This window comes from Monosiga brevicollis, genomic scaffold (assembly GCF_000002865.3).
Source record: "Monosiga brevicollis MX1 MONBRscaffold_2 genomic scaffold, whole genome shotgun sequence".
Lineage (NCBI taxonomy): Eukaryota > Choanoflagellata > Craspedida > Salpingoecidae > Monosiga > Monosiga brevicollis.
The window spans coordinates 2,669,429-2,682,429 of NW_001865039.1; the positions used below are offsets into that span (position 1 = coordinate 2,669,429).

Genomic DNA, 13,001 nt, shown 5'->3' on the forward strand with positions numbered 1-13,001 from the left:
TCGGGGGGGGGGGGGGGGGGAAGTAAAGTTGTGGCAGATTGCGGTTTGGTGTGGGGCGTTGTATGCATTGGTGGTGGAGGGGGGGGTTAGCTTTTGCTTGCCTCACTGGTTTGGCTTGCTTGTGACCATGGAAGGACATTGCCCGGAACCACTGCCCATGAAGAACCGCTTCTCAACATTGGACCTGCAGGTCCAGCTCGCAGAGCTCAAGCCCCGGTGAGCAAGCTTGTTCAAGCTGGGCCAAGTTCACTCAGAGCTGCGTACGAATGACGTACACCTCACCCTCTTGGGCTTTGTCACAGGCTGACTGGCATGCGTGTGGCCAACATCTACGATATTGACAATAAGACATATTTGATCCGCCTCCAGCAAACGCCGGAGAAAGCTGTCTTGCTCATCGAGTCTGGCATTCGCTTCCACACGACCGAGTATGACTGGCCCAAGGGTGACGCTCCTTCTGGCTTTACAATGAAGGTATCCCAAGGCGTGTGGGCTACCGTGCAGCGCGACCTGCTTTAGAATTTGTAAACCCACGGTCACAAGCCCCTCTCACTCAGTGGCTTCTCATGTCCCTTGGTACCACAGTGCCGCAAGCATTTGCGCACGCGCCGCCTGACGGACATGAAGCAGCTTGGCGTCGACCGCGTCATAGACCTTACTTTTGGCAGTGATGAAGCTGCATATCATCTCATTATCGAGCTGTATGATCGGGTACGTGACCGTAGCGACAACTGGCAGCCTTGGCCAGACTCAAGGGCTCCACGTTCACCGCCTTGCTTTGCATTTGAATCTGCCTTGCTGCCGCTCTGTGCAGGGTAACATTATCTTGACAGAATCAACTTACAATATTCTGGCCCTGTTGCGTCGGCGAACTGACTCTGAGGATGTCAAATTCGCGGTTGGGGAGCGCTACCCAATCGAAGCGTCAAAGCAGCCTTCCCCAATCACTCGTGAGCGGTGCGTGTTCAAGCTTGGCCTGCGCCTGACCTCATTCAACACACCTGACTCTGCACCCCCCTCTCTCTTCCCCCCTTGGGTTGTGCATGTGCGGCCTTCATCAGCCTCGAGGCAGCTTTTGCCTCAAGCAAGAAGGGCGACCCGGCGCGCAAAGCATTGAATCCCATCATGGGTACGCAATACCAGCCTTGGTGCAGTCCAATCGTTGCGTTTGCAATTCTTGCAGAGTGGCCATTATGGTTGACAATGTGGCTGCGATGGCCTGTTTTATTTCATTTCATGTCATTGATTTTTTTTTTTTTTTTGTTTTTGCGGGGGTATGTCGCAGAATGTGGTCCCCAGGCCATTGAGCACTGCATGCAGCTGCATGGCTTTCCCAACAATGCCAAAGTCGGCAAGGGCCTTGCCATTCCAGATGGTTGGTCTTGCATTTGCCGGACGTATCAAGTTTCTCAAACGCATGGGTATAAGCCACCACGGTTCACTCCATGCATTGTTGACCTCTAGACTTGGATCGCGTGTTGGCCGCGATGAAGCAAGCTGAGGATTTGCTTTTTGAAAAGCTCAAGGCTGGTGATATCTCAGTAAGCGCAACGGTCGTTCAGTACTTGCCCATTGACACAATCCGCCTGGTTCCCACGCCTTACTGCCTGTCTCTGACTGCACCTAGGGCTACATCCTGCAACAACAAGGACCGAAACGTACCGGGGTGAGTCGACGCTGGCAAACACCATATGTTGACACGGGCATTCCCATCCTAGCAGCCACCTGGAAATCCAAAGGTGAACTGTTATCCCTCACTCATTCACTTTTTTTTTTTTTTTGGCGGGGGGTGCGTAGGCGGAAGGCGACGAAGCCCCAGTTCTTGTTCTGGATGACGTGATTCCCTTTATGATGAAACAGTTTGAAGACCGGCCCCACATTCATCTTCCGTCGTTTGATCGCGCCATTGATCGATACTTTTCCGAGCTTGAAACCCAGAAGTTGCAGATGCGCGCCATGCAGCAGGTCGTTTGCTTGACCGTCTTGCCTGGGGTTGTGGCTTGCCCTGATTATTTTATTTATTTTATTTTATTTTTTGGTGTGTGTCAAGGTGCAAGCGCTCACCTTGTACTATGGACCGGCAATCGCAGGAGGCTGCCGCTCTTAAGAAGCTCGAGGCTGTCAAGGCCTCACACGAGAAACATGTGGAAGGTTATCGACTCGCGCAAGAGGCCAACGAACGCAAGGCCCAGGTGCTCGAGGCGAACCTTGAGCAGGTCAGGGCAGCACGCTGCATCGCCAAAGCTCCTTTTGGCATGTTTCAAAACCATTGGGTTTGGATTCATACTACAACAAATCTTCTGCGCGGCATTGTATTCACTTGCCCGACGAGCTCTTAGGTGGATCGTGCCATTGAAATCATTCGCAGCATGGTGGCCAACAAGTTGGACTGGGTGGAAATCGCGGAGCTGGTGAAGGAGGCACAGCAGCAGGGCGATCCTGACGCACGCATTATCGATGGCCTCAAGCTGGACAAAAACCACATGACCATCCGTCTTCCCAAGTCAGTGCATCGCTCAAAGGGCAGGTGATAGTTTGCCTCGTTCTTGAGCCATGCACAACCCTTGATCACCATTGATGTTTTTGGCACGCTAACAGCCCCGAAGCCCATGCCGAGTCTTCCGAATCTGATTCGTCCAGCGCAAGTGACAGCGAGGAGGAGGAGGAGGAGGAGGAGCAAAAGGCCATTGCTGCTGCATCAAAGAAGCGCGGTGCCGCTCGTAAGATCTCGGCTTTGATCATCGATTCGACATCAACTCATGCACCGGAATCACATACATGTCATGGAGCGCATTCTGATGACATGGGCTTGTGTTGGGTGCCAATATTGATTTTAGGTACATCGTCAGCGACTGACCCATTCTTGACCATTGATCTGGACCTCGCCTTGACGGCCTACGCCAACGCTTGCAACATGTACCAACACAAAAAGGTTAGACCAGAGTACCATGCCCCAACCCTTGGGGCTTGCCTCCTGGGCCTTGGTTCATCGAAATGGATTGAATACAATCATAGATATCTGCGGTCAAGGAGCAAAAGGCGCGCGATGCCACAGAACTGGCGATTCAGTCAGCCGAGCGCAAGACGCAGCAACAACTTCAGCGTATGGCCAGCTATTCCGTTCGACATGCCGTGTATCATGCTACTGGCAACGATGGTTGTGGCTGATCAATTCTGCCATTTTAGAAAATAACGTGACCACCGCGGTGAACAAGCAGCGCAAGATTTATTGGTTTGAAAAGTTTCTTTGGTTCATCAGGTGCGTAGGGGACAACTGGAGTATGGCAGGCTTGTCAGACTCATTTCGAGGCTTGGTTCGGGACCTGCTCTGACCGCAACGCTCGCTCGTTTTTGCAGCTCCGAAAACTACCTCGTGATTGGCGGAAGGGACCGGCAGCAGAACGAGATTCTGGTCCGCCGTTACTTGAAGAAAGGTCCGTGCCCGTGTCCGTGGATGACATGCGGCCAATACGCAATCTGCCCAGTCAAAACCACAAGTGGATCTTCTTCCAGTTCCCTCCGCTCATGTCTTGTGCCGTTTGATGCAGGTGACGTCTACGTACATGCGGATCTACACGGTGCAGCTAGCGTCATCGTCAAGAATCCACGCGGCGGGGACGTGCCTCCAATCACGCTCCAAGAGGCCGGCCACATGGCTGTCATTTACAGCGGTTCCTGGGAGGCGCGCATGCCGACCAGCGCGTGGTGGGTCCACCATGATCAGGTATGCTCCACATTCTGCTGTGCTAGATCGTTTGTAGTGGCGTGCTAAGCTTCATGCATTTGAACTTTTGCATGTGCACATGAAATTAGGTTTCCAAGACAGCACCAGCCGGCGAGTACTTGAGCACGGGCAGCTTTATGATCCGTGGAAAGAAAAACTACCTGCCGAAGGTCGAGCTTGTCATGGGCTTTGCCATTCTTTTCAAGGTTAGTATGAGTTTGAATTGGCACTTTGCAAAAGGGACACACACCGAAATCGGTTGACGCTCTGGTCAGGCTCATGCGCAGCACTGTGCTTTGGTTTCAGGTGGACGAGGGCTCGGTGGCTCGGCACGTCAATGAGCGACGACCCCGTGGGTTGGGTGAGGCCTCTGAAGCGTCGTCTCCCGCCGTATCCCGACCGCCCGAGCCCGTCGAGGCGTCCTCAAGCGGTGCAGGGGACGCCTCGCCAGTTGCTGCTGAAAGCGAGGCAGGGGATTCTACCGCCACGCAGAATAAAAACAAAGCCGAGAGCCAGCCAGCTGGTACTGCTGTGGTTGCTCCAGAAGTCCCGGCTGAATCCTCTTCTGCAATGTCCACAGCGGCGGCCATGGCGTTTCCAGACACGGAAATTAGTGTCGACTACGCATCAGCCACGCCGAGCGCCAGCGTTTCACGCACGGTATCCCACGCCCAATCAGAGGCTGACACTGCAGTGCGCAGCCGAATGCAGGGAAGCAAGGCGCGACTGAGTGCCAAGCAGAAGCGCCAGCTCAAGAAGAAAGGCTACACGCCAGCGCAGATGAGCAGCTTGACCGCCGCGGAGCTGCAAGAGCTGACTGGGGTTGACATTGCCGAACCAGCTGGGGTACCGGAGCATTCTCCAGCCGTAGACGCAGAGGAGAGTGGAGAAGACAGCGAAGGCGAGGATGATCAGCGCAACGAACACGCCCAACAGCCCGCGGTGCGCGGGAAGCGTGGCAAGAAGAAGAAGAAACAGCAAAAATATGCCGAGCAGGTCAGCTGGTTGAATGAACATTTGCTTGATGTGCTGTTGTCATGGTTCTAGGGTTAGTCGTCGCCGCGCATGTCGGATTGTGTGGCTTACCGTGCCTTGCACGATTTTGGCGTTATGTGCTTGCAGGATGAAGACGAACGTCAACTGCGTCTCGATCTTTTGGGGTCTGCTGGCCCACAGCTGAGCCGCGCTGATAAGCGGGCGCGTCGCAAGGAAAAGCTTGCCGCCAAGCAGCAGGCAACGCGTGATGTCCAAGGTCTCGTGACCGCATCCGACCTTTGCCTCTCATATACCGCATCCAGCCATCGCTAACTGCGATATGCTTTTGTTGCGATTGTGAAACGAAAATCTCGATCCGTCTGTAGGTGCCCAGGGCAAGGATCAGCCTTCTGAGGCTGTGCTGCAGCAAATCAGCTCTGTCACAGATCGCATCATGGCCACAGCCGAGTCAGTGGGTCTGGTGACCACTGAGCAGACATCGAAGCAAGAGAAGATTGATGAGCAGATTCAAGCCCAGGAAGAGGTAAAGTACATCTGCTTGTGCTTTTCGCCGAGACCTTTCGCGTGGTCATGAAAGTATCAGTAGTAGTAGCAGCAGCTGCTGCGGCATGCCAATTAGGCGAAGGGCCACGGCTTTTGCTTTCCTTTGTGCGACTAAGGCTTTTTTGTTCGCGATTTGATTCTCTGGGATAACTTGGTTTCAGGAGGAGATTCGCCGACTGCTGGAAGACGAAAACATCTCACAGCTTGAAGAGGACGAGAGGGTTTGTTCTGGCACCCCTTGTGACTTTGCATAGAACCCTTGCATGGGTGCATGACAGTGCCTGAAACTCATCTTCTGTTTTCTATGCCAACGTGCAGGATCAGCTGACCTACTTGGACGCCCTCACAGGCTTGCCTCATCCTGACGACGAGCTGATGTTTGCCCTGCCCGTGGTTGCACCATATGGCGCGGTGCGGCAATATCGCTTCAAGGCCAAGATCGTTCCCGGCGAGCAGAAGAAGGGCAAAGGTACGACGATGTGCAGGAGGGCCCTCGATCATGCCACCAAGAATAAATATAAATTGAGGAAGATCGTGCCCAGTCAGCCATGAGCGTGCTTGCTTAAATACGGACCACGTTGGCATACTATGTCGTGCTACTAACATGAACCTCACGCCACATTTCTGCTTGGTAGCTATTCGATCCCTGATTCACCACTTTTGCACGGAGACTGGGGCGTCTTCTGCGGAGGTTGATGTGATCAAGGCCATCAAGGACCTGGAACTCTTCCGCTCCGTCCCGGGCAAAATCAAGGTCATGGCGGCGTCCAAGACGACAGGCAAGGCTGCTAAAGGCGGCAAAAAGTAGAAGAAGAAAAAAACAAAAAAACAAAAAAACAAAAACAAAAACCACACATCAGGCAGCCGAACCACTTTTTAGGCTCTTGTCTGACGCGTGGTCCAAGCTGCAAAATTGGACAATCTGTTGCCAGTCCATCAGGAGTTAAAGACGACATGAGTCACAAATACCTTCTGGGCAAAAGAGGGAGAGGGAGGGAAGAGAGAGGCGAGAGGAGGGAGGAGAGGAGAAAGAGAAGGGGCCAAGCCATTTTGTTGCGTTTGCACACTGGGCGTGCTTCTCTTTGGCATGCAGCAAAGAGAGCTTACGTAATAACTTTGTGTGTGGGATCGCAGAGACGGGAAAAGGTTTCGTGGGCTGAAGAGGATGACAGATCGGGATATTGCCCAGACAGAAACTCGTAGAGAGGCACAAATTCATCCTCACTCAGGGTACCATTTTCATCCGTGTCAAAGCGCTACCGGGGGGTCAGATGCATCGTGAGGCACAGGCAAGTGGGACCAAGCTGGGCGAAAAATGGCCCGAGTTATGCGGTGTGCGTGAGTTTTGATCAAGCGGGCCTTCTTGAAGTCACCTTGAAGAGCGCAGCAGTGGTGCGCAAGATTTGCGCCTGCGCATACGAGGTCACGAGGCTGCTGCGAACGCACCAGCTGTATAAAAACACAGCGCATGGAGTAAGCTGTACGACATGGGCAGACGGTCAGTTTAAACGCATTGTCAGAGGCATCGCACTTTTCAAAAGAGGCAAGATCCACCCCAGGCATGCCCGTTGCCATGGAGTCGTAGGTGTCCTCAAGCTCGTATGACCACACCAGGCCCTGAAGGAAGCCAGGGGTTGGACATGGGGGTAGAAGGTCAGCGTTGGATTGACTTGCAGCAGAATATGGGTCCAGGGTAGGCGTGAGAACACTCGTCTCGACGCACCAGTTCATAAACAGCTTTGCGAAACTCCTCCATCGTCAGGAATTCGCCATCGAGCGCATGCTGCATGAAGAGACCATATAGTACGTCGTGGACGTGACCACGGACGCTCCGGCCGCGGAACAGGGGAACTTTGACCGCCGGGGTATAGCGGACAGAGCTCAGAGCTTCCACGATTCGATCGTGTGTTAGCATGTACGTGACTGCCTTTGTGTCAAGGCTGGGGAGCGCACGTTGGTTCATCGTGAGAACAAGCGGTTTAAAAAAAGAACTTGAGGCGTGGACAGCATGGGCTACGATGTTTGTTCAAGGCGAGCGCCAGGATCGACGGGCATGAGAAAGTACGCACCCAGAGTTTTTCAGAGCAGCCATCATGGCAGCAGGTTCGTTGCCTGCATTCGGGGCCAGGATGGTGGGGGCCAAACACACGGCCAGGTTGGTGGGCGTCATCTTATTGATGGCCGATTTGGCCGTAATCTACCAAATGGGCACCACGAAATCAGGCGGCAAAGGGCTCAGCGCTTGGGGAGCATGGCAAGTTCTGCAGGTACGGCATGTGGAACACGTACGCGCCGCCAGTGGGACAAGAGCAAGTGGGCACAATCGCGGTGGTGTGGAGGCACCCGGACCATGATTGCACACAAGCGATCAACGATGGCCTCCTCGTCCTTCTCCTTGACAGCCTCAATGATCTCAGGGTAGCTAAGGTACGCACACACGCGCACGTGTGGACGCACGCACAAAAGAAGAAGGCCAGTCAAGAGAACGCGTCCATTCGTGCGCCCAGAGACTGCGACCTGCGACGTACAGAAATTTGGTGAAGAGGGGTTCGGGCAGGGCAGCAAGGTAGCGCTTGAGGAGAGCAGCCACGGTGTAAAGGTCCATGTCTGTGTTGGCCGGGATCTGCACGGGAAACAAGGGTTGATCCGGGAGATCTGAGGGTGCGACGTGTGCATGGAGATCATTGTGCGCCGACAGAACAAGGGGTAGCCTGAGGTGAGCAACCAACTTGACGGTAGAGCGGGTCAGCGTTTAAGCGCTCGTGCATAATGGTAAGACTGCGTGCATCGCCGGAGATGCGGTAGATGCCCTCTAAGGTATGCACAAGCATGAGAGGAGCGGGATTGAAAGGCCCAGAACAACAAGACTAGTGTAAACAAGACGGCCAACATGTTGCCTGTACCAAGGTTGGCGGCATTGCAGTCATCCAGGATCTGGGTGCACTGCGTAATGATAGAGGGTACGTCTGAGCCTTCGCGCTCGCAGGCGGCGCTCAAAGGTAATCCAAAGAGGCCCTTGCCATCGCTGTACTGCAACGTCATGAAGAGGTAACCTGCATCACACGAAAGGTGAGTCGTTGTCCGGTCTGGGTCCAGGCAAAAACTGGCTTGTAGGCCAGCCGATCATTTTTCTCGTTCTTGCTTTGAGTCGCACTAGCTCCTACCAGCGTGTTCATTGGTCTCGGGATACGTCAGAGGCAGATCGAGTTTGTAGCGCTGGGAGCTCAGATCCAGCTCGTCCAGATTGATGGTGGCAACACCGCAAAGGTCATTCTTAGAGAAACTGGCCATCATGATCAGGGGCAGCAAAGACATGGAGGCAGGAAAGCAAGACAGGTCAGAGACGAATTGTTGTTATACAACGCCGGCGCCATTGCCGCGTGCCTTAGGAGAACAAGGCATGAGCGCACCGGTCCCAATCGTAGACGACAACCTTGACAATGCCATCCCGGGGAGCGTTGAGGCAGAGCACTTCATTAAAGTCAGGGTTGAGGGTCTTCATCTGGGTTTTGGATCGGACCTGGGATACAAATGTGCAGAGCATCATTTGGCGAGTGTCAAGTTGCGGGATGCGCTGGTTGCAAAGCGCACAGTCGTCGAGCGGGCGCTCAGCCCGCGCTGCCCACCTTGGGAGGGTCTGCCTGTGGGCAAGAAAATTCGACAAATGGATCGGAGTACCCGTTGCGGTCCATGGCCAACAAGTCGCGGCCTGCTAGCAGCGTAATCTTCAGCGTACCGCCCTCGGACGCCATCTTGTCTTGTCGTGTAGTTGCAGGATCTGCAGTCCAAGCAGTCCAAGCACCGAGCATCAGAGTTGGGCGCGCCCTCGGATCATCCCACCATGGATAAAAACAACAGGTGTTTCTCAAAGCAGACAGAGTTCATGCCACGCTTTTCTCCTTCATGTTTCAAATCCATCACCCCCCGCCACCCCCTCCCCCACAAAAACAGCAACCGGTCCGATCAGACGAGCTTCGCCAGACTGCTGCGACTGCCATTTGTACCCAACACACACATACACACACTTCAGAAAAAAAAAAAAAAAAGCCCTTAAAGCACCAAACTTTATCTGACATCTCACCCCAAGAGAACTTATCTGACATTCTGACATCCGCCAGCATGATGCCCTCTCTCTTCGATGGAGCCTCTCGCTCCTTCTTTTCCTTTCCTGGGAAAGGCAGCGGCAGCTTTCGCTGGCTGTCTGCAGGGAGGGTTGTGGTGGAGGAACCATGCGCTGGCAAGCTCGCCTCTTGGCTTGGTCTCCAGCCTGGTTCTGAACCACGTCCACATTATCATTGCCAGGACCTGATTCTTCTTTTCAATTCAAGATCAAGACGAAGCATCACGTCTTCGTGACAACATCACACACATGTATGTTCAGGAAGAATTTTTAATTTTCAGCTCTTTCTTTCTCTCTGCGTTTGCACGTCAACCTCGACCCCTCTCTCACTTCTGACAATCATTGACCCCAAACCTCTGGTTTTACCATGATTTACCCCTTTTAAGTTTGCGGCTGACATTAAATTCTCTTCCACTACCACACCCCATCAACCCTCTCTCTCCAATTTACCAGTCACCGTTGCCCATCTCTATAGCCCATCTCTGCTCTCTGCCCCCTTGTCCTCCAATTCCCAATTTCCTCCGACTGGCTGTGGCCCGTGCCCCGATACTCGGCCCCGGTTCACTGATACTGTCGCCAAGGGCAAGCGCATGATCTATTTACTTCAACTTCACCAATTCGCGTGTTCCATTTTGACGGTTGGTTCGGCGCCCCCACAAAACACGCTTCGCAGGGCTGGGCAGCACACGAGTCCTGGTCCTGATTGAACCTTTTCTGGACAAGGAGGCAATTGTGAATTCTGAAGGCCCATCAGCAGCTTGGGGGTGTCTGATCGGCGCCAGCCCCTCGGCCACCCGTATCTACACAGCGACGCCATTCTTGCCATTGTTGGAAGTCGACGTTCTCACCACGGCATTCGACGCAAGCTTGACCGTGGGCGCGCACAGCCTTTTCTCTTGCGCGCCCGCGCTGGTCCGCGCTCGCTCAGCCGTCTAGGCGAAGCACTCGATTGTATTTGCGTCCGCCCAGCATGGGTGGCCGAAAAGCGGCGGCCTATCAACCGCTGCTTTCTGCCCCATCCATCGACGGGCAAGACAATCGCTCGTCGCGCTACGATGGCCGTGTCGGTGGTGGCCATCGGCCTTCCAATACCCTGAGCCTCAACTTCGACCACACTAACAAGGATGATAGCGAGGATCGTTACGAGCTTCTTGTGCAACACACCACCGTCAGCTGGACCCTGCGCTTCCTCTTTTTCCTGTGTGGCGTCAGCACCTTTGCCCGCAGCGAGGTTGTACTCATGCAGACGCAGATGTACGCTGAATGCTTCGGTCTCGGTGAATACTTTTATGCACTTGCCAGTATCTCCATCTTTATGCCAGGCATTCTGGTTCAAATGCTCCAATCCAAGTTTGATGCACGCCTTGATCAGCACTTTGGAACAGCGCGCTCCGCCACCTGGCGCATTATGCTGGCTTATCTCGGTATGTTTTTGCGGTTGCACGAGGCCACGCTGCCGCACTTGTGTTGTTTCTACCTCTGATTGGGCGACAAACTCACTCGCTCTTCTCCATTATTGCTACCTCTCCCCTTGCTGCCCCCGGGTGTCAGTTTCCTTGACAGCCCTGATTGTCCTGGTCATCATGACGCGTGTCAACACCAACCTGCAATCCTCCGCGCCTTTCGTATACTTCCTGCTGAGCATCATGGGCCTGGGCATCTCCGTCTCCTTTGGCACTTACACTCAGATTGTCTCCATGTTTCCACCCGAGCTCCATCCCCTCTTCTTCTTTGGTACCTACGCGCCGTTTTTCGTTTTTGCCCCCGTGAACATTGCCGTCGGGAACCTTTGCGAGAAGGCAAGTGACCCGAATATCGCTCGCTCCGATGCTGTGTGTATCCGTCTCGGTCTAACCTTTGTTCTCGTGCGGGCATGCACGTGTTCTGCATGTACGCTTGTTCTCTTCAGAACAACGGCGTGTGGAGCTTGCGTTGGGATAGCATCGATATCTACTACACGGTCGGCGTGGCTCTGTCAATTGCGGGTGTACTGAGCTTTCTGGGCGTTGTGCGCTACCCCAAATCCAGGTTGCTCTTTGATCGCAAGGACGCTGAATTGCGTGCGCGCAGTCACCACCGCTTCGTCATTCCGGTTGAACAAGACAATCTTGAGGATAGTACGGGCGCGCAACTCAACTTGAGCGTGGCCCGTAAGGCCGTGTTTGATGAGCTTAGCCTGCATCTTCGTGATTACCTGCGCCTTCTTTGGCAAGAGTCTTTGACCCAGGTGCTGGTCACCATCTGTTCCACCCTCTTGGCCGCCTTGTACATTGACTTTAAGCCCACACACTTTGAGAATCTGCCCACGATTCTCATGTATGACTACTACATCTGCACCTCCCTCGGCGTGGTCATGACTTCTTGGCTACCGTTTCGGCGCCTCTTCACCCCATCTCGCATCTTGATCCTGGCCGCCTTGCGCCTGGCCCTGGTCCCCTTTGCCGTGATGGCAATCAATGGCATCATTGGTACCAACGACTACGTCCTACTTGCCATCAACAGTGTCCAGATGTGGCTAGCAGGCATCATCTTCTCACTTTCTTTCTCTCTAGCCTCGGATAAGTTTCGCAGCAAGCCGGCTCGCACCCGCGCCTCGACCATCATGAATGTTGTCTATTACGTTGCCATGGCCATTGGTATGGGTGTTTCCTTTGCTTTGCACTAAGTTTCACAGTTCCAGTCACATCATCACGCTTTGCAAGGGTACCGAGCAAGTTTGTTTTCCTGTTCTCGTGCAGATCGCTCTCGAAACGATTCAATGGTGCTTGTCAAGAGTAGACGAGCCAACGCATTACATCTTCCACTCCTGGTCGCGCCTAGCACATGTCCATGTGTTGCGCGTGGCGATATCCTGTTACAAAGCACACTGCAATTGAGCCTGCGCCTTTCTTTCTCGCACCTTTTCTGTTGATCCGAGCACGGGAAATGGCCGGCGGGGAGTCGAGCGTCAGCAAATGCAAAGATGCGCCTTTAAAAACCACGATGAATTCATTTATCTAGTACTTCAACTAAAAGTCTACATCAGTGTTTCGCCTGTTTGGCTTGCTTGGCACCTTTTTGCAAAGTGAAACAAGTCAGGATATGAGATAGAAAGAGAAGACTCAGTACAGGTCAAGGGTCGTCCCGATATTGGTGAGTGCTCGCTGACCGACCTGTTGCACTTGCTTCGCCCTGGGACGGGCCACGCTTGCTTCGTGGCGTGTTTGACGTTGCGATTGCCGCCTCGGGTGTGTTCTTCCTTTCAGTATCGATGTCAGTCACTTCAGTCTTGGGCATGAGCTCATGTGGACCGCTGAGGGTGGCGGGAGCCACGTTGGGCAAGAGTGGTACGGCCGGCTGCGTGATCAACAGAGCGGTGTGCCAACGTACACGCAAAAAAAGCAAGTGGCCGCAGGTTTTTAGAGGATGTCTTGCAAAACGACAGCAGATGATCAACGTGCCACAGCGGCGCTTGGGAGGAGCATGACTTGACACATACCAGTTCTGACCAAACTGACGAGCGAGAAAAGATGTGGTGCTCTGGCTTGACTTTGGGCTTGACAGGGGCTTTATCGTGGCTCGACCTAGAAGCAGGGCAGGTGCATTCCTTTTGTTCATCCTCGCGATTGTTCCCATGGC

At 53.8% G+C, this 13,001-nt stretch overlaps 3 protein-coding genes across 3 annotated transcripts; 2 read left to right on the top strand and 1 right to left on the bottom strand.

The window, feature by feature from the left end:
* Window positions 1-157: 157 nt before the first annotated feature.
* MONBRDRAFT_628 (uncharacterized protein) lies at window positions 158-6,026 on the top strand (the record flags this gene model as incomplete). The annotated part of the gene is made up of 23 exons (XM_001742327.1): window positions 158-216; window positions 303-474; window positions 586-711; window positions 815-957; window positions 1,062-1,129; window positions 1,286-1,375; window positions 1,465-1,589; window positions 1,798-1,965; window positions 2,091-2,216; window positions 2,340-2,503; window positions 2,599-2,711; window positions 2,838-2,932; window positions 3,016-3,103; window positions 3,187-3,259; window positions 3,358-3,434; window positions 3,549-3,724; window positions 3,814-3,930; window positions 4,031-4,546; window positions 4,604-4,720; window positions 4,847-4,969; window positions 5,106-5,243; window positions 5,582-5,732; window positions 5,899-6,026. Coding segments are annotated over 23 exons (3,153 nt in total), but the record flags the coding sequence as incomplete, so codon positions are not given.
* Window positions 6,027-6,366: 340 nt separating this feature from the next.
* Window positions 6,367-9,015, bottom strand: MONBRDRAFT_22443 (uncharacterized protein; the record flags this gene model as incomplete). The annotated part of the gene is made up of 11 exons (XM_001742774.1): window positions 6,367-6,519; window positions 6,710-6,880; window positions 6,987-7,203; window positions 7,333-7,460; window positions 7,553-7,685; window positions 7,792-7,886; window positions 7,993-8,075; window positions 8,167-8,316; window positions 8,428-8,546; window positions 8,674-8,783; window positions 8,890-9,015. The coding sequence occupies 11 exons, from the start codon at window positions 9,013-9,015 to the stop codon at window positions 6,367-6,369; spliced, it is 1,485 nt and encodes a 494-aa protein (XP_001742826.1).
* A 1,338-nt stretch (window positions 9,016-10,353) lies between these two features.
* MONBRDRAFT_5313 (uncharacterized protein) lies at window positions 10,354-12,048 on the top strand (the record flags this gene model as incomplete). Its single annotated transcript, XM_001742328.1, has 3 exons — window positions 10,354-10,807; window positions 10,947-11,215; window positions 11,293-12,048. The coding sequence occupies 3 exons, from the start codon at window positions 10,354-10,356 to the stop codon at window positions 12,046-12,048; spliced, it is 1,479 nt and encodes a 492-aa protein (XP_001742380.1).
* Window positions 12,049-13,001: the final 953 nt, after the last annotated feature.